Source organism: Sinohyriopsis cumingii, chromosome 11, assembly GCF_028554795.1.
Source record: "Sinohyriopsis cumingii isolate HCF-2022 chromosome 11, ASM2855479v2, whole genome shotgun sequence".
NCBI classification, from domain to species: domain Eukaryota; kingdom Metazoa; phylum Mollusca; class Bivalvia; order Unionida; family Unionidae; genus Sinohyriopsis; species Sinohyriopsis cumingii.
In genome coordinates this window covers 78,277,052-78,303,775 of record NC_142971.1, presented here as the reverse complement: position 1 = coordinate 78,303,775, position 26,724 = coordinate 78,277,052, and the positions used below count along the sequence as shown (strand labels likewise).

Here is a 26,724-nt window from a genome sequence, read left to right as displayed (position 1 = left end):
CCATATCAGTAGATTTCAAAAGTAAGATAGGTCACTTCAGTTGTAACTGAACACAACTTGAGGTATCTGATTAAATATTTAATTGATCAAGCAGCTTAAAGACCAACATTAAAATTATTCAGTTTTATATATTCACAATAAACGTGGACTTACCATGCTGATGATGACCTAAGAATGTGAAAGTAAAATATTGAAAGCCCCGGAATATGAATTTGGATAAAGTATTCGCTTTTAATGACTCGGAAGAGACAATGATAAATGTGCGCTATTAAGAGCAAAATCATCCCGGCTAGTTCCCTTCATGGTATTTTAATATCCGATTTCGTCACAAGCAATGAACCGATTATATGAAACACCCTGTCAGAATCACACCTTTACGCTTTAATAATGGGATCAGCAGTCAAGCCATGTCAATATTTTGCATTTCGCTTGCTCAGCCGGGCTAATAAGTGGCAGATACAATGTCATTGCGTTGTAGGACAATCTGTCCAGGATATAAATATCGACTAACACACACACACACACACACACACACACACACACACACATATATATATATATATATATATATATATATATATATATATATATATATATATATATATATATATATATATATATATATATATATATATATATATGAATTCTTGTTTGTATAATTTGTCATCATAGCGGCAAATATAGTATTGAATACTATTTCAAAATATGCACTCATGCATTTAATTCTAGCTGTACTTTTCAAGTCTTACAACAGCAAAGAATGACTTTACGTTGCATTATTAACTCATGCTAGTCTGGTATGAATTGGACTTACCATGTATATCACTGCCATCGTCTGAAAATATAATAAGATGGAGAAAGTTTAATTTGCTGAACAGAAATCGTGTTATCCTCTTTTATGTTTAATAGTGGTGAATTGTCTACATTTCAATGTGATGTTTATTAAGTAGAGTACTTGTATGGTGTTGGAGGGTAAGACTATATACATGGGACAGGGTTAAAATGCTTTGACGATGTATGAAATGTAAATATCAAATTAATTACGCTTAAGCTGTCAATTTGCAGGTATTTGTTTTAGAAGTTTCAGCTTCTGTGAGTTTAATAGTAATTTAATAAGCTAAGTATGCTCACTTTAATAGCTTCTAGTACTGTATGTTTATCTTTGGAACTTTATTTATGATGAATTAAATTTGTATGTGTTCATTAGGATAAACACTGAATTGTGATTGGCATCAAGGGGAGGGAGACGACTCAATAATTTGCTCTACTTGATAATATGAAGAAACAACACTGCTGTATCTTATCGTTCAGCACTGTTATTTAAGTTTAAAATTAGGCTGATTGATGGACTGGTCGAACGATGGAGAGATTTATACTGTGCTTAATGAATCGGAAGTAATCTTTCAATATCCAAGTCGTGGCAGATAATACTTTTTTTCCTAATATCTCAGTCCATTTACCTATTTATTTGTTTAACCAGTAATTTGTTGCTTTTGTACTCATTTCCATGGAATTGCAACACATTTGTGTATACATAATCACCTTAAAATGGATTTGACTCGTTAATATTTATATACGCACTTTTTCACCAATTTATTAATCCATTCAGCTATTGTCATTCTTATCATTTGCTGGTTGTATTAATATGATAATTCGAGCGCCATTTTAAAGTTTAAAATGCATTATGTTGTTGGCTGTTTAGTAAAGGAGATTTCTATAACACTATGGTCGAGTTTATTTAACAGTTCTTGCTGCATGGTCGCAACTTGGGACACATGAAGGTGACAAAGAATTATCGATATGTTCTTGTTCTTCTTAGCAAATGAACATTTTTATATACTACATTACTGGAAGGTATAAAGATAACTTATGTTTTAGTCCTGATAAACTTGCATCAACTTAAGTTTTAAATATAAACTTTAAAGTTCATATACCTGCAGGCATTAGATTTCCCCGAGAAACGTAGAATAAATAAAATGCAAAGAGAAAGGGCAGTCGACTTAGGTGTGTGCAACAAAATGATTCATAAGGTTAATCGTCATGTCTCCTGTGATACGTGCTTGAATGTTTTTGCGCGGGAGATGGTGGCTTTAGCCATGCAATGTAAGCTGCTAGCCTTTGTAATTTATCTCAATTGATCCCATATGTTTGTTTTGACAATTGTTTTACAGCAGTATCTTTCTAGAAACGTCATTTGATTTCCAGTTCTCACTTATACTGGTAAATCATGCATCTGGTATGCAAGATTAGAATGTGTCTCTATATCCGTCTGTCTGTCTCTATCTTTCTGTCCCTCATAGGTCAGGCTGACCTGCAGCCACAAGTCCACCCTGGCAAGTATATCAACTGCTTTGCAAGGGAGACTTTCTGGTACAGAACCATATGTGTTATATTATTGCATTTCGATGGTTGGTTATTATCTTGCATAAAAGTCACTATGAAATTAGTGCTACATTTATGAAAGAGAAAGTGTACATGCATGGTGGGACATCAGGCTACGGCAGTGCTAAATCAGCAATGAGGTAGTCATGGAATATCTCGATGATCGACGAATATATGTGGTTTGATAACAGGTGTGCTTCGATTACCCCGAGTATTGGTAAATCTATGCACTATCCATTTAGTATACGATTGTCAAAGGGAGATGAAATGTACGTATCAGTATCCTAGCGTGCTAGGTAGCAAAACAAATATATAAATAAGCAAATACAAAAATCATAAAGGAAGATGGCCATATCATAGCTTATAATAACCTATGTTTGTGGCCCGAAGATGTTTCATTGAATATATCTTTATTTTCAATACTGTTAAAATAAAACAGGAGTAAACAATCATATATGTGTGATCAGTATGTCACCAGATCTGAACGTATAGTCAAATATTTGCTTCACATTAAATGGTATAATTATTGTCAAAAAAGTTGTAGCTACAAAAATAAAATCACTCTCATAAAGTCGACTATTCCAGTCTCTACCGACATTCGGTCTAAAATACTTCATTGTATGATTAACTACATTATTCGTACAAGAAGTCGTTTTCATTGACATCATAAGGTCTGGATTCGCTACTTTAAATTATATACGTTGTTGTCTTGCTTAATTGAACACATGACCAATTAAATGTGTTTATTATGACACACTTATAAGTGTGCGATAGCAAAGTATACTTCCCAGGTTTAACAAATCTTTACCTCAAACTATAAGTTCACTCCATACGAAATGATAGCACATACTGTTTGATTTGTTGACAATTTGCAGCAAACAAAACTTGTATAAGCTACCTGTATTGGTCTAGGGTGTTCAGGATTGAATACATTCTGATTTGTTATCGCAGCCAACACTTGACAAATTGCCATGCAACATCGCATTTTGTAAGTAGGGTAATAGTCCATTTATATCATATCCATGCATTATGAATCAGCTGTCACCATTGTGGCCATAACAAGTTTGGCTTATGGCTGTGACTAACTGCATTGTCGTTACAAAATAAAGTCAAACACGCCCTTGTTGAGTACACCTCCTAACGTATCACGTCATATGAGTGAGTGTTATAATTAAAAATTTGTTTGCAAGAATTTGTTTAAATTTGTAAGTAAATATTAAAAGAATTTTCACTGCGCTTGTATTTATAGGTAGGCCGCTAATTGTGCAATAACCAGCCGAGTCCTGACGAGTATTTTCCTCTAACTTGTCATGATTTCGTCGAGATCCCGCTGCCAGACAATATATACAAGTTAAAATGTTTTATCCCATCTGCTACATAAACTATATAAAATATAGTAAATTAATTCATAATGGATATGGAAAGCTGAACGATAATCAACACGTTGCATCAGACACGAGGTTTTGATGAGTGTCGTTTTCAAAACGTCGATACCGTTGTTTTGAATTATCCGGTCGAATGAGGCAGGTCAAAGCCAGCATGGGAATTATGGATACTGCTGTAAGGCGCGAGCAGAAAATGATATATTAAAATTGTTGTGTCTCTATAACAAAGTGTACAATGATAGTTATAACTGACTTTAAATGATGTGTAAATGCCAAGAGATTTTCGAGAACATTTGTGTAGCACACTATCGATATGCGTATTCATGCCGCCTGGTTTCTTTACTGAATATCGCTTGCATAATGATATAAATGCAAACAGTTTCAAACAGATGCAAATAGCAAGCGATAATATAGTAATAATATAGTCCTCAGGTCAGCTGTGATGTCTAATTGATTTACACTACATAAATGTTAACGAGAATTTCGATACTAAAGTGAATATGAATTAAAAGTCACAAAGCAACAACCGTTTGTTTCTCTTGAAGTCGAAATACAGAAGCCGCACATATAACATGGTAAATTAGTACGAAATATATTGTCGTTGTGTGTCTGTATGACTTTTGATGTTTAAATAATTTTAGCACTTTTAATAATATGGCTACGTTATATGCAGTGCGGTACTTTATATTGATGTCTAGCATCTGGACATCATAATGCAGAAATATAACATCATGTCCCGCCAGGATGACTAGTCCAAAATTCTAACCTCTTAATGCTGAACGCCAAGCGAAACAGCTGCTAGTAACACTGTATAATTCTTTGGTATGATTCATCCCGGTTTAGAACCCGCAACCTCCCGCATCCAAAGCTGACACTCTAACCAATTAGAGCACCGGAATGGTCCATAGTTTCTACGTGGCAATATATTCAACGTTTACCCATCTTCTTACCTAAAATGTGCTGCAGTTAATATTTACCTTGATTATTTATAAAGAATGCACAATTGATAATGGGAATTGGGGAATCCCATTGTGTTATATATGCCAGCATTATAAAGTAGTACGCATTATATGCATCGGTCACGTAATGAGAGTTCGATTGCATAAGTGTTCTATGCTGCGAAGATGATGTGCATATTGATGAATGAGAAAAGCCGGTATTTACAACATATGTGTTCCCTTATTAATAACCACATAATTCAGAAGCTACAAAACATCATGACAATCTGAAAGTTTTAGACTTACATGAAACATAAACTCACCACTTTAGTGTGTACATACAGGTATACAGATGTCACGTCATGGCGATTCAAAAAAGGTAGTTTCAGTTTATTTCTGACTACATAGATAGATAAAATATACCACCCTCGTTAGATGATAAAACCTGTTTATTTATAGACGGTCTAATTACATAAATTTCACCTTAGTTTATATAGGAAACAGAGAGGGACGGGTAACCAAATCTAGAACTAATCTTCCTGTCAAACACACTTAGGAACATTTTCATGCAAAAGCAACAAACACCATCGTATTTTTCAAACAAAATCATATTTGTACATTTTGAGATGCAAATAAAATCCAGTTGTGCTTGAATTTCAAATATACGTACACATATGTTTGTGTGCTTGCAGAACCACATGTTTGTACACCAATGCTTGCATGACACCTGCCATTATGAGGAAGTTTTCGTAAAAAACGTGGAATGACATTTAAAACTACGTGAATAAAAGGATGTTGGGGATTATTGTCATCAGGTTATATTATTTGTCTGATTATCATAAATCTTGGATTCATTTATATCAGGGAAGAAAATAATGAGAAACAAGCATTTCGTTTGTTATTAAAACTGAATGAATGGTTTGAAACCAACGCTAGAAATTTATTGATGTACCTGGTGGAGAAAAAAAACATTTTCTTAAGAAAGTATACTTTTTTAAAAAGTTAAAATATGTATAATTTCACTGACATAATATCGACCTATTGCAAAAAACATATAATCAAATAATATAGACAATTGGATATAATCGGAAGTGACAAGTTGATCATGCTGAAGTTAAACGAGGTGTGCGCATGTTTTGTGTGTATTATATGTGAGTGAGAGAGAGAGAGAGGGCTACTGTAATGTGGGGCTTGGTGTTTTATGTATGACAGCATGAACATATGCTGTATTAGATGAATGAATATATATATATATATATATATATATATATATATATATATATATATATATATATATATATATATATATATATATATATAGTGACATAGCATAGGTTATGTTGGTAGTATGGTCATTTCCTTTATAATTAGCATGGTCCTACGTTGTATCGGTAGTATGATCAAAGACTTTATGTTGAATTTATTTCCTTTAAATAGGAATCAGACAAATACTATGAAAATATTGCTCACCCACTAACCACCTTCACATTACATAACAGCTACGTGCATTTTCCGTTGTATTATATAGCTAGCACAAGTGTTTTTTTCTCTTCTGTTTATATCATTGAAAGATATATTATGATTTAAGAAACGCCAGTGAAATAAGCAAAATGAAGCTTTTCTAGTTTCAGCCTTAGATACTATGGTATCATTGCCCTCACAATCAAGTCTTTCAAATGGAACGAACTGTTCTGTCTTAATTTTATATGTCCAGCTGACAGCTATCAAACTGCATTCTTTTAAAGAAGTCTTAGGTAAAAAAAAGAATAATCATGCATCATCTACGTAATGTTTTCCTTTATGTGTTTAGCAATAGTAGTTAAGTGGGGTACATTAGCGACAATGGGAATTAGCGTTACAGAGACCCCTCGGTCAGATTAGCGACAATGGAAATTTAACATGGCGAAAAATCGTGGGTCAGATTAGCCACAAGGGAAATTAACATGGGAATAAATCGTGGGTCACTCTAGAGACAAGGGGAATTTAACATGGAACTCTAGTGTGGGTCTGTCTAGCGACAAGGGGAAATTAACATGGGGAATAGAGTTTGGGCTTGTCTAGGGACAAGGGGAATTGAACATGGGAATAGAGTTTGGGCTTGTCTAGGGACAAGGGGAATTGAACATGGGGAATAGAGTTTGGGTCTGTCTAGGGACAAGGGGAATTGAACATATGGAAATTGAACATGGTGGGTCTGTATAGCGTCAAGGGGAATTGAACATGGTGGGATTGTCTAGGGACAATGATGGTAGAGGGTCAAACACAACAGAGACAGAAACATACATACACTAGTACAAGCGTGAGATTTATATATAAAGCATTACCAAGACCTGAAATCTTGCTGGGGTGTTCAAAAATTTGCATAATTGTAATGATGCTATAAATAGCTATAATCAAGGAAATGCTCAACGACAAAATGGATGTGACTAAAAGTAACGCTAAAATGACGAAATTGTCCCAGAATTTAAAGGAAAATAAACATATCCCCGAAAATTAAGTTACAATGGTTTAGACTAAAATGGATAAAATTAGTAACTACTTACAATATCAACTTCTGTGACGATCGTGAATAAATACCTATGTATCTATAATCAGCTGAAATTCTTACGAAATCCCACTATCTATTTATAGCTCCAACTTGTGGGTTTTTCCTCTGGAAAATCCCACTATCTTTTTATAGCCTCAGCTTGAGTGACGTTCCTGTTTATGAATTCTTGTATATATGTATAGCTACAAAATGTGGCAATCCCCAAGTCGATATTTATAGTCTCAAAATTTCCAGCGTCAGTGACGTCACTGTACTGAACACTACGGGATAAATGTCAACAGTGTTGCAAGTGGCTGACCTGAATACACGCTACTGCAGGTAGGTAGGTAGAGTGTATCTGATAGGGATAAAGTGAGTTTTTATAGGGACAAACAGAGACCAATACACACACACACACACACACACACACACACAACGTACGCGCGCAGACATACGCACACACACACACACACACACACGCACACACACAGGGAAGAGGAAAAAACAAACCCCAAATATACTATCAATACAGAAGGGAGATAACACAAACCCCAAATAAACTATCAACACAAACGTACGCGAACGCATACAAACCCCCAAATATACTATTCACACAACGTCGCTAACGTATACAAACCCCAAATATGCTATCCACACTCGGGAGGAAGAAGAAAAAACAACCAAATAGACGATCTACACAACGTACGCGAACACACACACACACACACACACACACACTCACACACAGAGGGAAGAGGAAAAAACAAACCCCAAATATACTATCAACACAGAAGGGAGATAATACAAACCCCAGATAAACTATCCACACAAACGTACGCGAACGCATACAAACCCCAAATATACTATCAACACAGAAGGGAGATAATACAAACCCCAAATAAACTATCCACACAAACGTACGCGAACGCATACAAACCCCAAATATACTATCAACACAGAAGGGAGATAATACAAACCCCAAATAAACTATCCACACAAACGTACGCGAACGCATACAAACCGCAAATATACTATTCACACTCGGGAGGAAGAAGAAAAAAACAACCAAATATACGATCTACACAACGTACGCGAACAAACACACACACACACACACACACACATACACATACACACACAGAGGGAAGAGTAAAAAACAAACCCCAAATATACCATCAACACAGAAGGGAGATAATACAAACCCCAAATAAACTATCCACACAAACGTACGCGAACGCATACAAACCACAAATATACTATCAACACAGAAGGGAGATAATACAAACCCCAAATAAACTATCCACACAAACGTACGCGAACGCATACAAACCCCAAATATGCTATCCACACTCGGGAGGAAGAAGAAAAAAACAACCAAATATACGATCTACACAACGTACGCGAACAGACACACACACACACATACACACACACACAGAGGGAAGAGTCAAAAACAAACCCCAAATATACTATCAACACAGAAGGGAGATAATACAAACCCTAAATAAACTATCCACACAAACGTACGAGAACGCATACAAACCACAAATATACTATCAACACAGAAGGGAGATAATACAAACCCCAAATAAACTATCCACACAAACGTACGCGAACGCATACAAACCCCAAATATGCTATCCACACTCGGGAGGAAGAAGAAAAAAACAACCAAATATACGATCTACACAACGTACGCGAACACACACACACACACACACTCACACACAGAGGGAAGAGGCAAAAACAAACCCCAAATATACTATCAACACAGAAGGGAGATAATACAAACCCCAAATAAACTATCCACACAAACGTACGCGAACGCATACAAACCCCAAATATACTATCAACACAGAAGGGAGATAATACAAACCCCAAATAAACTATCCACACAAACGTACGCGAACGCATACAAACCCCAAATATACTATCAACACAGAAGGGAGATAATACAAACCCCAAATAAACTATCCACACAAACGTACGCGAACGCATACAAACCGCAAATATACTATTCACACTCGGGAGGAAGAAGAAAAAAACAACCAAATATACGATCTACACAACGTACGCGAACAAACACACACACACACACACACACACATACACATACACACACAGAGGGAAGAGTAAAAAACAAACCCCAAATATACCATCAACACAGAAGGGAGATAATACAAACCCCAAATAAACTATCCACACAAACGTACGCGAACGCATACAAACCCCAAATATACTATTCACACAACGTCGCTAACGCATACAAACCCCAAATATGCTATCCACACTCGGGAGCAAGAAGAAAAAAAACGACCAAATATACGATCTACACAACGTACGCGAACACACACACACACACACACACATACACACACACGGAGGGAAGAGTCAAAAACAAACCCCAAATATACTATCAACACAGAAGGGAGATAATACAAACCCCAAATAAACTATCCACACAAACGTACGCGAACGCATACAAACCCCAAATATACTATCAACACAGAGTGAAGAAGAAAAAGTTTTTTGAAAGCACCTAAGCCCTCACCTGCAATTACCAACTCTGCCAAACACCTACACCCCACCCCCACTCCCAACACTACAAAACCCATTTAACCCGTTATTTTATGGCATCAGTGTGTCATTTAGGAAACATCAAGACACAAAATGATGGATGAATAGACTGACTATTGTTTACCGACTTGCATGCCTAAAGAGCGTGCGTGAAGGAAAACATCCTTCCATTTCAATTCTAACTAAAACATGATCCAGAGGGATAGAGAGAGGTGAAAGAGCACAATTTCATAAAGTGTGAGTAAAAACAAAAGTCGCCATCCTTATTATACAATGTCAAGACCAAGAGACACTTACGTTTTCTTTCTGGTCTATTCTCTTTTAGAAGGTAGTATGAAATTTCACATCAGGGCCAACGCATCGGCTCACATTGTCAATTTTTCCATTTCCATGTCTTTACTGGCACAAGTTCTTCATCATCTTCAATTTCTTCTTCTTCTGAATCCCTCTTCTCTGTTTCGTCTTGTTTTTGTTTCTTCTCTTTTCTCGTAGGGCACTCTGAATTCCAGTGTCCTTTCTCCTGACAACGATATTAGGTATCTTGACTTTTGTCTCTCTTTCTTAGACGAAGCAGGTATTCTGGAGACAAATACCCATTTACCTTTGCAGATATAGCAAACTTCATTAGCACTTACACACTTTCGTATGACTCTCATCAAATCAACGATCAAAAGAGTAAGTTTTGTTGCCACTTTCGCATGTGAATTATGCTTTCGTATGACTTTTAGCAAATATTTGACCAGCAGGTCGATCTGTGCTGACTCTTCCATCTTCTTGATCGTTTGAGAGCGGAATGAATACTCTGACGCTAAGACACTCTCCTTATATACAGAGACCTGCTGCGTATGAAACCTAGTCAAATGTAATTTTGCAATAAGATGAAACGATTTCATTGAGGAAGCAAAAAGCAGTGATGTACCGTATCGCCTCACACAAAAGCTGAAGTGTTAGTTCAAATCCGTGTCAGCGATTTCGAAGACGACATAACTGAGCTTTAATCAATGCTCTCCAATTATGCCACAAAACCACGAGTCCTGATTCACGCCAAAAGAAATTTCGTTCGGTCCATAAAAAATAGTATCATATCTGAGAAACGCAAAAAGGAACTTCCAGAAAACTGAGAAAGATGGCTTACACCTACAACGTAAATGTATGAGTTCAAGTAGTGCGTAAAACTTAGTCAAATTAAATTTTTATAGTCAAGACGAAACAATCTCTTTTCGAACAAGAAAGCAGACACCAAGCGACAATGGCGATCCGTGTCACACAACACTTTTCAAAATGTATATTATCAGAGGTTTGTTCTAGCGATCTGCACGTTTAAATTAAATGTTGATGTATTTTGCAATAAGACGGACACAATTTCCATGGGATCGCCCATGGTACGAATGTTCGTGCATTAGTTTAATTTTTAAAAATTTTTTTTTATATAAATCGCCTATAGGATAGACCCAGTAAAGCATGGCCATTCTCGTCACTGTCTGAATAGCTACTCAAGTCAATTCGAAGCGAACGCGGTAAGAAAATAAGTATAGCCAATGCAATGGCTTACAACGGGTGATGCATTGTTTTGTTCTAGGACTGTGTGGCATAATAATCCCTATGTTCTTGCGTTGTTACCATTACAGTGCAGACAGACTGAAATGTGAACTTACAAGCCCTCTTTGTGTGTGTTGTACTATTTCCTCTTACCACATCAAAATACTGAGCGTCACAGTATTGGTTCGCGTTTTCAAACTGACCATTTTTTTTATATCTCACTTAAACATTTCGACATAAACACTCACACTCACATCGGTAGAGTCAGAACAGACGTGTTACAGTATTGAGGGGCATGTTATCTTTTCGTTTTCAAACTAATACATTTGGGGCTTGTATGAAGTAAAGAACCGAAAGTACAGTGAAACTCAAGGATGATGACCCAATCTGTCTGTCTATTGATGCGTGTATTTACTTAAGAAGAAATATGACCTCTAAAACACAAAGAGATACGGCAAGCATGATTAGATCAAACACAACGATGTTTTCCTTCACGCCCGTGTAATTTAGAGTTTCAATCGTCTTTGAAGACAAACTTGGTCTCCTTTTGTAGGTCTTGAAATAATAAAAGACCTGAAAAAATCTTAAGAACTTTGCTATAGATAATTTCATCAACAGACTAAACAACATAAATACCGTTACAACAATAGAAAGCCTTAAATCTTCTATCAAAAAGAAATGCATGAAAAAAATTAAAGATTAACGATAACTAACCAATGAAACCGAATTTAACAAAGGCAATGACATGTGAAGAAATGCCTCTCACTTTGGAAAGGTAGGCGAATGTACTCTGTCATGCACCATCAACTTGAAAAATATTATAAACAGAGAGAAACCTGAATTCAAAATTCAGTTGTTTCTTTTTCTTCAAAATTGTTTTGTTTCTTTTTTCTTTTTTTTTGGAACAAATCTAAACACTAATATAGAGTGGAAAAGGGAAAATGCACATACAAGCTTTGATATTTCTGAAAAAATGAGGGGATATTCCTAACGTTCATAACCACCTATATATGCTTGGACTTGTCTGTGACTTATCCACAAAACAAGATGTACATATTTCTGGTCAAGCTGCAAGTGTGTGCGTGTTTTTGAAAATGGTAAAAATGGGATATACAATTTTCTCGTGACACTTATAAAGTGAAGAGTCTGTGTATATTTCTTCCCTCCACACCGAGTTCTGGGCCTAATTCTTTAAATTTCGTTGTACCCGAACTTACATTATCCATTATATCACCAACAAAAAAAAAACAAAAAAAAAAACAACGCACAGACCTAAAAGAAACACTCACTCACTTTTTACAAAACATTACTATTTTTAAAATTTTGATAAGCGACGGAAACGAACAACTTAGAGTCACACTTTCTAACCAAGATAAAGAAATCATGTGCTGATAGACTCACTTCTGTATTTTTTCTTCTAACTGACTAACATATCATAGGCAATGGAATGTTATTTCTTTTCGAGAGTATGGGGTAGCCCTGAAATTTTGGGGGGGGGGGGAACTTGAAGCGATCGCCATAGCTTCAAGTTCCCCAAATTTTTTTTAAAATTTTTTAAAATTCCCCCCAAAAATTTGGGGAACTTGAAGCTATGGCGATCGCTTCAAGTTCCCCCCCAAAATTTCAGGGCTACCCCATACTCTCGAAAAGAAATAACATTCCATTGCCTATGATATGTTAGTCAGTTAGAAGAAAAAATAAGAAGTGAGTCTATCAGCACATGATTTCTTTATCTTGGTTAGAAAGTGTGACTCTAAGTTGTTCGTTTCCGTCGCTTATCAAAATTTTAAAAATAGTAATGTTCTGTAAAAAGTGAGTGAGTGTTTCTTTTAGGTCTGTGCGTTTTCTTTTTGTTTTTTTTTTTGTTGGTGATAATATGGATAATGTAAGTTCGGGTACAACGAAATTTAAAGAATTAGGCCCATAACTCGGTGTGGAGGGACGAAATATACGCAACAGCAGCGGGAGCAAGAAATGCAGACCTAGCCAGTTAGCACTGAGGCATTCTGCGTTTGACAATGCCTTTGATGTCGTACACGTCGTCTTTTTTGGTGACACGACTTGATTTGAAATAAGTACGGGCTAGCGTTTTGGTGAGTACTTAACATCCATGGCTGTCTTGCTGAGCACCTTTTTCCTCCTTTACCACGCTCGGACAGAAAAATGAGTGTGTGGTGAGACAATTCCCACTCATGTTTAAAGTCTTTCAGTCAGGTTGTTAAGGAATAGTTAGTCCTACACCTGATTGGCTAAATTTAAAAGTAGTCTGTGAGTACATAAAAGCCTGGGGGGATGAGGCTCTCTTTCCTTCCCAGGAGTAATTAAAAATCACACGGTGCGTTATTAAACCAGTGATACATGCTCCATTAGAGCGAAAATCACTTTAATTCAAGTAAGCAAGGAAGCAAGTTCGGGTACCGTCTCTAGCACTCTTGATGACACCAACTGTCTGGGTTATTTTCTTTCTTGCAAGCCCCTATGTTCCACTTCTGTTTGTGATAATAACTTGTGATACTTCACATTTTCTAAAGTGGAAATCTTTACAAGCCGTACAAAATACAAAACTTATATGACTTTGGCTTTTGACACTTGCACAGACTCTTCACTTTATAAGTGTCACGAGAAAATTGTATATCCCATTTTTACCATTTTCAAAAACACGCACACACTTGCAGCTTGACCAGAAATATGTACATCTTGTTTTGTGGATAAGTCACAGACAAGTCCAAGCATATATAGGTGGTTATGAACGTTAGGAATATCCCCTCATTTTTTCAGAAATATCAAAGCTTGTATGTGCATTTTCCCTTTTCCACTCTATATTAGTGCTTAGATTTGTTCCCCAAAAAAAAGAAAAAAGAAACAAAACAATTTTGAAGAAAAAGAAACAACTGAATTTTGAATTCAGGTTTCTCTCTGTTTATAATTTTTTTCAAGTTGATGGTGCATGACAGAGTACATTCGCCTACCTTTCCAAAGTGAGAGGCATTTCTTCACATGTCATTGCCTTTGTTAAATTCGGTTTCATTGGTTAGTTATCGTTAATCTTTAATTTTTTTCATGCATTTCTTTTTGATAGAAGATTTAAGGCTTTCTATTGTTGTAACGGTATTTATGTTGTTTAGTCTGTTGATGAAATTATCTATAGCAAAGTGCTTAAGAATTTTCAGTTTCTTTTATTATTTCAAGCCCTACAAAAGGAGACCAAGTTTGTCTTCAAAGACGATTGAAACTCTAAATTACACGGGCGTGAAGGAAAACATCGTTGTGTTTGATCTAATCATGCTTGCCGTATCTCTTTGTGTTTTAGAGGTCATATTTCTTCTTAAGTAAATACACGCATCAATAGACAGACAGATTGGGTCATCATCCTTGAGTTTCACTGTACTTTCGGTTCTTTACTTCATACAAGCCCCAAATGTATTAGTTTGAAAACGAAAAGATAACATGCCCCTCAATACTGTAACACGTCTGTTCTGACTCTACCGATGTGAGTGTGAGTGTTTATGTCGAAATGTTTAAGTGAGATATAAAAAAAATGGTCAGTTTGAAAACGCGAACCAATACTGTGACGATAAGTATTTTGATGTGGTAAGAGGAAATGGTACAACACACACAAAGAGGGCTTGTAAGTTCACATTTCAGTCTGTCTGCACTGTAATGGTAACAACGCAAGAACATAGGGATTATTATGCCACACAGTCCTAGAACAAAACAATGCATCACCCGTTGTAAGCCATTTCATTGGCTATACTTATTTTCTTACCGCGTTCGCTTCGAATTGACTTGAGTAGCTATTCAGACAGTGACGAGAATGGCCATGCTTTACTGGGTCTATCCTATAGGCGATTTATATAAAAAAAATATTTTTAAAAATTAAACTAATGCACGAACATTCGTACCATGGGCGATCCCATGGAAATTGTGTCCGTCTTATTGCAAAATACATCAACATTTAATTTAAACGTGCAGATCGCTAGAACAAACCTCTGATAATATACATTTTGAAAAGTGTTGTGTGACACGGATCGCCATTGTTGCTTGGTGTCTGCTTTCTTGTTCGAAAAGAGATTGTTTCGTCTTGACTATAAAAAATTAATTTGACTAAGTTTTACGCACTACTTGAACTCATACATTTACGTTGTAGGTGTAAGCCATCTTTCTCAGTTTTCTGGAAGTTCCTTTTTGCGTTTCTCAGATATGATACTATTTTTTATGGACCGAACGAAATTTCTTTTGGCGTGAATCAGGACTCGTGGTTTTGTGGCATAATTGGAGAGCATTGATTAAAGCTCAGTTATGTCGTCTTCGAAATCGCTGACACGGATTTGAACTAACACTTCAGCTTTTGTGTGAGGCGATACGGTACATCATTGCTTTTTACTTCCTCAATGAAATCGTTTCATCTTATTGCAAAATTACATTTGACTAGGTTTCATACGCAGCAGGTCTCTGTATATAAGGAGAGTGTCTTAGCGTCAGAGTATTCATTCCGCTCTCAAACGATCAAGAAGATGGAAGAGTCAGCACAGATCGACCTGCTGGTCAAATATTTGCTAAAAGTCATACGAAAGCATAATTCACATGCGAAAGTGGCAACAAAACTTACTCTTTTGATCGTTGATTTGATGAGAGTCATACGAAAGTGTGTAAGTGCTAATGAAGTTTGCTATATCTGCAAAGGTAAATGGGTATTTGTCTCCAGAATACCTGCTTCGTCTAAGAAAGAGAGACAAAAGTCAAGATACCTAATATCGTTGTCAGGAGAAAGGACACTGGAATTCAGAGTGCCCTACGAGAAAAGAGAAGAAACAAAAACAAGACGAAACAGAGAAGAGGGATTCAGAAGAAGAAGAAATTGAAGATGATGAAGAACTTGTGCCAGTAAAGACATGGAAATGGAAAAATTGACAATGTGAGCCGATGCGTTGGCCCTGATGTGAAATTTCATACTACCTTCTAAAAGAGAATAGACCAGAAAGAAAACGTAAGTGTCTCTTGGTCTTGACATTGTATAATAAGGATGGCGTGTTTTGTTTTTACTCACACTTTATGAAATTGTGCTCTTTCACCTCTCTCTATCCCTCTGGATCATGTTTTAGTTAGAATTGAAATGGAAGGATGTTTTCCTTCACGCACGCTCTTTAGGCATGCAAGTCGGTAAACAATAGTCAGTCTATTCATCCATCATTTTGTGTCTTGATGTTTCCTAAATGACACACTGATGCCATAAAATAACGGGTTAAATGGGTTTTGTAGTGTTGGGAGTGGGGGTGGGGTGTAGGTGTTTGGCAGAGTTGGTAATTGCAGGTGAGGGCTTAGGTGCTTTCAAAAAACTTTTTCTTCTTCACTCTGTGTTGATAGTATATTTGGGGTTTGTATGCGTTCGCGTACGTTTGTGTGGATAGTTTATTTGGGGTTTGTATTATCTCCCTTCTGTGTTGATAGTATATTTGGGGTTTGTTTTTGCCTCTTCCCTCCGTGTGTGCGCATGTGTGTGTGTGTGTGTGTTCGCGTACGTTGTGTAGATCGTATATTTGGTCGTTTTTTTTCTTCTTCCTCCCGAGTGTGGATAGCATATTTGGGGTTTGTATGCGTTAGCGACGTTGTGTGAATAGTATATTTGTGGTTTGTATGCGTTCGCGTACGTTTGTGTGGATAGTTTATTTGGGGTTTGTATTATCTCCCTTCTGTATTGATAGTATATTTGGGGTTTGTTTTTGACTCTTCCCTCTGTGTGTGTGTGTGTATGTGTGTGTGTGTGTTTGTTCGCGTACGTTGTGTAGATCGTATATTTGGTTGTTTTTTTCTTCTTCCTCCCGAGTGTGGATAGCATATTTGGGGTTTGTATGCGTTCGCGTACGTTTGTGTGGATAGTTTATTTGGGGTTTGTATTATCTCCCTTCTGTGTTGATAGTATATTTGTGGTTTGTATGCGTTCGCGTACGTTTGTGTGGATAGTTTATTTGGGGTTTGTATTATCTCCCTTCTGTGTTGATAGTATATTTGGGGTTTGTTTTTTACTCTTCCCTCTCTCTGTGTGTGTGTATGTGTGTGTGTGTGTGTGTGTGTTTGTTCGCGTACGTTGTGTAGATCGTATATTTGGTTGTTTTTTTCTTCTTCCTCCCGAGTGTGAATAGTATATTTGGGGTTTGTATGCGATCGCGTACGTTTGTGTGGATAGTTTATTTGGGGTTTGTATTATCTCCCTTCTGTGTTGATAGTATATTTGGGGTTTGTATGCGTTCGCGTACGATTGTGTGGATAGTTTATTTGGGGTTTGTATTATCTCCCTTCTGTGTTGATAGTATATTTGTGGTTTGTATGCGTTCGCGTACGTTTGTGTGGATAGTTTATTTGGGGTTTGTGTTATCTCCCTTCTGTGTTGATAGTATATTTGGGGTTTTTTTTTTCCTCTTCCCTCTGTGTGTGAGTGTGTGTGTGTGTGTGTGTGTGTTCGCGTACGTTGTGTAGATCGTATATTTGGTTGTTTTTTCTTCTTCTTCCGGAGTATGGATAGCATATTTGGGGTTTGTATGCGTTAGCGACGTTGTGTGAATAGTATATTTTGGGTTTGTATGCGTTCGCGTACGTTTGTGTTGATAGTTTATTTGGGGTTTGTATTATCTCCCTTCTGTGTTGATAGTATATTTGGGGTTTGTTTTTGACTCTTCCCTGTGTGTGTGTGTGTGTATGTGTGTGTGTTTGTTCGCGTACGTTGTGTAGATCGTATATTTGGTTGTTTTTTTCTTCTTCCTCTCGAGTGTGAATAGATATTTGGGGTTTGTATGCGTTCGCGTACGTTTGTGTGGATAGTTTATTTGGGGTTTGTATTATCTCCCTTCTGTGTTGATAGTATATTTGTGGTTTGTATGCGTTCGCGTACGTTTGTGTGGATAGTTTATTTGGGGTTTGTATTATCTCCCTTCTGTGTTGATAGTATATTTGTGGTTTGTATGCGTTCGGGTACGTTTGTGTGGATAGTTTATTTGGGGTTTGTATTATCTCCCTTCTGTGTTGATAGTATATTTGTGGTTTGTATGCGTTCGCGTACGTTTGTGTGGATAGTTTATTTGGGGTTTGTATTATCTCCCTTCTGTGTTGATAGTATATTTGGGGTTTGTTTTTGACTTTTCCCTCTGTGTGTGTGTGTGTGTGTGTGTGTGTGTTTGTTCGCGTACGTTGTGTAGATCGTATATTTGGTTGTTTTTTTCTTCTTCCTCCCGAGTGTGGATAGCATATTTGGGGTTTGTATGCGTTCGCGTACGTTTGTGTGGATAGTTTATTTGAGGTTTGTATTATCTCCCTTCTGTGTTGATAGTATATTTGTGGTTTGTATGCGTTCGCGTACGTTTGTGTGGATAGTTTATTTGGGGTTTGTATTATCTCCCTTCTGTGTTGATAGTATATTTGGGGTTTGTTTTTTCCTCTTCCCTCTGTGTGTGAGTGTGTGTGTGTGTGTGTGTGTGTGTGTGTGTGTGTGTGTTCGCGTACGTTGTGTAGATCGTATATTTGGTTGTTTTTTCTTCTTCCTCCCGAGTATGGATAGCATATTTGGGGTTTGTATGCGTTAGCGACGTTGTGTGAATAGTATATTTTGGGTTTGTATGCGTTCGCGTACATTTGTGTTGATAGTTTATTTGGGGTTTGTATTATCTCCCTTCTGTGTTGATAGTATATTTGGGGTTTGTTTTTGACTCTTCCCTGTGTGTGTGTGTGTGTATGTGTGTGTGTTTGTTCGCGTACGTTGTGTAGATCGTATATTTGGTTGTTTTTTTCTTCTTCCTCTCGAGTGTGAATAGATATTTGGGGTTTGTATGCGTTCGCGTACGTTTGTGTGGATAGTTTATTTGGGGTTTGTATTATCTCCCTTCTGTGTTGATAGTATATTTGGGATTTGTATGCGTTCGGGTACGTTTGTGTGGATAGTTTATTTGGGGTTTGTATTATCTCCCTTCTGTGTTGATAGTATATTTGTGGTTTGTATGCGTTCGCGTACGTTTGTGTGGATAGTTTATTTGGGGTTTATATTATCTCCCTTCTGTGTTGAGAGTATATTTGGGGTTTTTTTTTGCCTCTTCCCTCTGTGTGTGAGTGTGTGTGTGTGTGTGTGTGTGTGTGTTCGCGTACGTTGTGTAGATCGTATATTTCGTTGTTTTTTTCTTCTTCCTCCCGAGTGTGGATAGCATATTTGGGGTTTGTATGCGTTCGCGTACGTTTGTGTGGATAGTTTATTTGGGGTTTGTATTATCTCCCTTCTGTGTTGATAGTATATTTGTGGTTTGTATGCGTTCTCGTACGTTTGTGTGGATAGTTTATTTAGGGTTTGTATTATCTCCCTTCTGTGTTGATAGTTTATTTGTGGTTTGTATGCGTTCGCGTACGTTTGTGTGGATAGTTTATCTGGGGTTTGTATTATCTCCCTTCTGTGTTGATAGTATATTTGGGGTTTGTTTTTTCCTCTTCCCTCTGTGTGTGAGTGTGTGTGTGTGTGTGTGTGTGTGTGTGTGTGTGTGTTCGCGTACGTTGTGTAGATCGTCTATTTGGTTGTTTTTTCTTCTTCCTCCCGAGTGTGGATAGCATATTTGGGGTTTGTATACGTTAGCGACGTTGTGTGAATAGTATATTTGGGGGTTTGTATGCGTTCGCGTACGTTTGTGTTGATAATTTATTTGGGGTTTGTGTTATCTCCCTTCTGTATTGATAGTATATTTGGGGTTTGCTTTTTCCTCTTCCCTCTGTGTGTGTGTGTGTGTGTGTGTGTGTGTGTGTGTGTGTGTGCGTATGTCTGCGCGCGTACGTTGTGTGTGTGTGTGTGCGCGTGTGTGTGTGTGTGTTTGTGTGTGTGTATTGATCTCTGTTTGTCCCTATAAAAACTCACTTTATCCCTATCAGATGCACTCTACCTACCTACCTGCAGTAGCGTGTATTCAGGTCAGCCACTTGCAACACTGTTGACATTTATCCCGTATTGTTCAGTACAGTGACGTCACTGACGCTGGAAATTTTGAGACTATAAATATCGACTTGGGGATTTCCACATTTTGTAGCTATACATATATACTAGAATTCATAAACAGGAACGTCACTCAAGCTGAGGCTATAAAAAGATAGTGAGATTTTCCAATGGAAAAACCCACAAGTTGGAGCTATAAATAGATAGTGGTATTTCATAAGAATTTCAGCTGATTATAGATACATAGGTATTTATTCACGATCGTCACAGAAGTTGATATTGTAAGTAGTTACTAATTTTATCCATTTTAGTCTAAACCATTGTAACTTAATTTTCGGGGATATGTTTATTTTCCTTTAAATTCTGGGACAATTTCGTCATTTTAGCGTTACTTTTAGTCACATCCATTTTGTCGTTGAGCATTTCCTTGATTATAGCTATTTATAGCATCATTACAATTATGCAAATTTTTGAACACCCCAGCAAGATTTCAGGTCTTGGTAATGCTTTATATATAAATCTCACGCTTGTACTAGTGTATGTATGTTTCTGTCTCTGTTGTGTTTGACCCTCTACCATCATTGTCCCTAGACAATCCCACCATGTTCAATTCCCCTTGACGCTATACAGACCCACCATGTTCAATTTCCATATGTTCAATTCCCCTTGTCCCTAGACAGACCCAAACTCTATTCCCCATGTTCAATTCCCCTTGTCCCTAGACAAGCCCAAACTCTATTCCCATGTTCAATTCCCCTTGTCCCTAGACAAGCCCAAACTCTATTCCCCATGTTAATTTCCCCTTGTCGCTAGACAGACCCACACTAGAGTTCCATGTTAAATTCCCCTTGTCGCTAGAGTGACCCACGATTTATTCCCATGTTAATTTCCCTTGTGGCTAATCTGACCCACGATTTTTCGCCATGTTAAATTTCCATTGTCGCTAATCTGACCCAGGCGTCTCTGTAATGCTAATTCCCATTGTCGCTAATATACCCCACTTAACTACTAGCAATTCATTGAAGCTATTATGTATAAAGATACATAAAGAGTCAAACAAAAGAGTCGTTGCTATGATATTGGACAGGGATTAGTGGCCCAAGATACATGATCCAAATCAGAAGGCGGCGTTGCCCAGATGAAAGCTGTGTATGTTTGAAAACACAGTGATCACCTGTGTATTTCTATCTAACTTGTGAATCTAGATTTTACAGCTCGTAGTTTACAGTGTGTTTCCCTGCAAAAGACTGTGAACATCTTTATAAGATGCCATCCTTTAAAATACAGGTATCATTTGTATCGAGCGATACTAACTGTATCGTGTTGGCATTACATTTTTAGATTGTATTATGATCAAGTACCTTTCGATTTAATTTATCAAGTCTTAGACAACTGTATCAAAACAGCATGAAGGACATCGATAAATATGCATCACCTTCATCCTGTCATTGAATATACAGATATGAGAATTTATTTGCATTCATTGTGGAGTAACTTAGGATCTGCGAAAACAATACGAATAAGCATTTTGCTTTTGTACAATATGTAACCAAGTGGTATTGGATGACCTGATCATTGCTTCAAAAATTATAATTCGAAGACACAGGGATACTGATTTTGGTGGAAGTGAAAAGAAGTCAAACTGGTTGCTGAGCGGGTGCGAAGGTCTTATTTTCAGGAGACGCATTGTTTCGGAGGATAATATCAAGGGCAACCATTTAAATCATTGTACAAGAAAATGCCCGACCTAGACGTATATTATCCCTACACATAGTGAGTTAATAAATAATGTAACTTGGCAATGATGAAATTTACTCTTACCTCAGACCTCGCTCATCAGTCGAGATATTAATCGTCTAGACGCCAGAAATAAATAAATTGGCATTCACTCCTATCTCTGCCGTCACTGTCGTTACGAAAACTGATGTAGTCATGTGAGGTTGTTGATCTTTAAAGATTACCGTTTGATTAGTTAACCAAATATTACCTGCACATGCACGATATAATGCATCATTTTGCACTAATAAACGTCTGCACTAAGTGAAAAATTATCCGCAGTCCATAGTTAAAAAAAATCAATATATAGACTTAAGACAAGGCAAATACCTTATTTTGCTATGTGTATATATAAGTCAAAACTGCTACGTTACTGTCCTAAGCAGAGGAGACACGAAACGTGATAAAGAATAGCCGATCTGTAAAAGGAACATCAGGCAATGGAAGTGGGTGATTTAAAAGAACAGTATGGCATTGACATGGAATACAAATAACTTCAACACCAACAGATGATCAATAAAAAATCACATTAAAATACCCAATAAGCCTATTTTATTCCCACAGTAAAAAGCTGCGGGATCAGGTGATGATATCACGTGACAGTAAGAAGTCCGAAAGGTTCAAGGATGGAGCCGGTATCGTCCGGTATTGACGCCTATATAATGGCAGGACACGATATGAGCACAATATAGCAAAATATTATCCTTTGATCTAAACGTACTATGACGTACTGATTACAGAATCCACCGCATAGTGTCGATAACAGTCTGATATTAGAAAACAAAATGTACTTATGATGGTAATTGGTATAGAGTATAGCTACATGAAAGAGCAGAAATCACTGTATATATATCGAAGGATAGTTTGAACACGTTAATGACAAAAGTTAAAAATAATATTGTCTTTTTCATGAAGCTTAAAATTTAAAAGTAAGACGATTTGATTCTTGAGTCGGGGAAGGTAAAAACAATACAATATTCCTTCTCTTTAATATACTAGTATCTACATGAATATTTAAATTATTTGATTTGAACAAAACACACACACACACACACACACACACACACACACACACACACACACACACACACACACACACATATATATATATATATATATATATATATATATATATATATATATATATATATATATATATATATATATATATGTATCATTAATATGCATCATCTCCGTTGATCTAAGTTTACCAATGCACTCTCATTATTATATACATGCATCTTCTGTTTTAGTATAGTTGTGTTAACATTACGTCAGTCGAGAGCAATGTGTAAGTTATGTTTGAAGCCGAACAAGTTTCCAGTAAATGCTAAACTTCTATTTATTTGTTGTCTAAATGTATTGCCCCTTGCGTACTGCTTTGCACTGAAAGTTCTTTAAATGGGAAACTTGAAGCTTCTAAAGAAATAGTGAAGTGAGTATCTGCTTTGCTTGGTAGTTAAAACATTATCAGTTTTCTCTGCACACAATAATATAACTATACTACTTGAAGGTACAAAGATCAATGTCGTGTTAGTAGTACAGGGGAATCAAAGGCGCAATATTATTTTGTATACAGAAAAAAAAATTTTTTTTTTTCTAAAGTGCAATATCGGAATTTAACATGGTCCTTTTTGGGATACTTGGGGCAAAATGGAAATTGAACATGGAATTTTGGGGGACATGGGTACAATAAGGAAATTGAATATTGGTTTTATGACACTTGGGTGAAATATCGGAATTGTGTAGAGACTCTAGGGGGCAATATTAGAATCGATCATTATGGACCAGTATAGGACGAAAGGAAAATGCTGGTGTTAATGTAGAGTCAAGAGTTTGTATAGGGCAAACAGAGACATAGTGGTAAGTTTAGGCTCTTTTAAACAGTAACAAGAAAAAGGTGAAGAGAGCAAGTTTTGTAAAATTTAAAAAATGATTTTTTCCCCTAGAAATACAAGGTAAGAATTAGAAAAAAAATTACGGTTCTTCAAAACAAATCCAAAAATAATTCTCGCATGATCCAAGTAATAAAACAGTCCTAGTAAAAAAATTGTCCCAATGAAACTGAGTTCGATTCACCATGAAATCCAACGTAGAGGGCGATAACGTAGGTTGTGGTCAGCGTCGTGCTGATGTGTCAACAGTTCTTTGTTGAATCACAGAAAAAATATTCCAGTGTTTGAATTCTTTGTAAATTGTGATAAATGTCCTTGTCCAAGATTTAATTTTGAGCACAAGTATTTAAAGGGAAACTCAATCTCAAGGAATACAAATAATTTAAAGAAAACAAAGTAATTAACTCCATTAAAAAAAATGGTCACAACATGAAACACTTTGACTTCTCAAGTTTTATGGCAAGAATGATTATTCCTTCTCAATACATGTACACAAAATCTAGCTACGGCGCAAAACAGATGCCGGGAGCGCAAAACAGATGCCCTGATGTGTGTCAGTCAACTGAGAAAGACAGAGTTTGCAACAATTGCTACATTTATTTGTTTTTACGTACTCCAAGTATGGCCTTGATTTCTCTTTACGAATTTCACTGTGAGAAAGAATTAAAAAAAATAACAATGTGTTGCTTATATAAGCATTAGATATAAAGTTCATATTATTAGTGTTTACAAAAAACAGTCAGGTCAAACTATATAGATGTGCTATCGCCTGTTCGTAGTGACAGATGCGACAGAGTTAGAACACAAGGAAAACTAAGATGATGATGAATTGGAGTGCACCGGCAGTGAAGACGAGAAGTGATTGCATAGCAGCGACTACCAAAGCAAACACTTTCATTCTTCCAGAAGAGAATGACTTAGTGGATTTTCTCCGTCTTCTCAGAGATTTGTTCCTGTACCAGCAACTTCACCATCCTCTACGTCCTTACCTCAAGTTGAGGATTTTAGACAGAGGCGGAAAGAAGAATTAGAGACATTTTTTCAACAGCAGAAAGAAACAGAACATGCCTTTCTCAATTAACAGCGAAAAAAAGAGGCAAGCAGGAAACGAGAGGAAGAAGAGGCAGAGAAGAAAAAAAGCTCTATGCGAGAAGGAGGACAGTGGCAGTCAAACGGTTACAGTACTCTTTGATATTTTAGCACAGTTAAGACGTCTGACACAAATGTATTAGAATTCTTTAATTCGACCCAAGATAAAAAGATCTTTCCAAGAGAAACAGTCCAAACCAGTAAACACCCCTACCTCTCCTCAGGTACCAACAATAGTGATCTCTGCCAAATCATCGACATTGGCAGGTGAAGAAGAATGCCTTGGCCGTTGCAAAGGTATAAGGCAGTTAAAGCTAATTACCTCGCGTTCCTGAGTTTGTTATGACAAACAAACACGCAACGGCCCTTTTGCGGGGTCACCTACCTCTCTCGAAAAGAATTACTACACAAAGTTTGCCGAATCAAGTAAAACTTAAATCCCTTTCTTCCCGCTGATGAACGGGTGTGATTGAAGGTCCTTGTTATTATTATAAAAATCAAGACCAAGAGACACTTACGTTTTTCGTCCTGGCCTATTCGTGAAGAAGTTACAATGACATTTCAAAACACATCCCTAAATACTTAATGTTCTCATTCTTTCACTCAATGTCTCTCCCTTTTTTGAATTTTTTCAATGATTATTCCTTCTCTTCTTGTCTTATCATTCTTGACTGGTATGTGATTTTTTTCACTTTCGGAGCAAACTTATTCTACATGTTCTGATACCGACTCCTCCTCTTTATGTTTCTTGGAACCTGCCTCTTTTTATTTAGGGTACTCTGAAGAACAACGTCCTTTCTCCTGATAATGATAACAGGTAAATTGATTTCTCCTTTTCGGCTGTCTTACATTGACGTTGTGTCCTTTCTTGTGTTATATATATATATATATATATATATATATATATATATATATATATATATATATATATATATATATATATATATATATATAGTTATCGAAACACCTTTCTTGACCGGAAGAGTGGAAGTGTTGTGCATAGCCAACACGATTCATGAACTTACGATTGGCAATGTACAGGGATCTAGACTCCCAGCTATATTTGACTTTCGATTTTCGTTCATCCAAGCAGTGCAAACCAGAGCTCACGTAAAGGAAAATAACCGACAGCAACGTAAATTACAAGTACCGGAAGTCATTACCGATATCTGCCGCAAATAATTTCTGAACGAGAATGAACGTGACGTGTCTTTACGCGCACCCGCAGAGAAATCTTTATCTAGTACCACGGAGAGCTATAAGAACGGGGGATCGAGTATAGAATGCCAGCATACTTGACTCTTTATAAAGCTATCGACAAGACTGAACATGTGCAGCAATGCAACGACAAGTTTCACATCACCGATGGAAAAGTGACAATGTACATAGACTACTTTTTTCTTCCCAAAGGGACCGGACGCAAAATAAAGAGTTATTGGTGAACAACCTTCGCAGCACTAAACATAGTAACGTCCGAATTTACAACATTCAAGACTAGTTGTTTATAGCCTGTGCCTTCTTCTTGGGGCGAACGTATGGTGATAAGAACGACAACGCAGAATGGAAAAGAGACCGGGAGAATATTCGAAAATCAGACCTAGTCAAACAAGGAGCAAAAGCAGAACTCATGCTCCATTAAGCCGGCCTATCCAAAGACACA

General features: G+C 36.8%; 1 protein-coding gene across 6 annotated transcripts in view; it reads right to left on the bottom strand.

Annotated features, from left to right (window-relative positions):
* LOC149788799 (uncharacterized) overlaps positions 1-26,724 on the bottom strand; it is a 127,066-nt gene that overhangs the window by 29,156 nt on the left and 71,186 nt on the right. For 3 of the 6 annotated variants that reach the window (XM_089974916.1, XM_089974918.1, XM_089974919.1), the window contains exon 3: positions 815-835. In XM_089974916.1, coding sequence (XP_089831042.1) covers positions 815-832 — 18 coding nt within the window. In that variant the 5' untranslated portion in view covers positions 833-835. Of the gene's footprint in view, positions 1-153; positions 169-814; positions 836-22,125; positions 22,218-26,724 lie in introns of those variants that run through there. The other 3 variants (XM_089974915.1, XM_089974917.1, XM_089974920.1) reach the window with 2 other exon arrangements.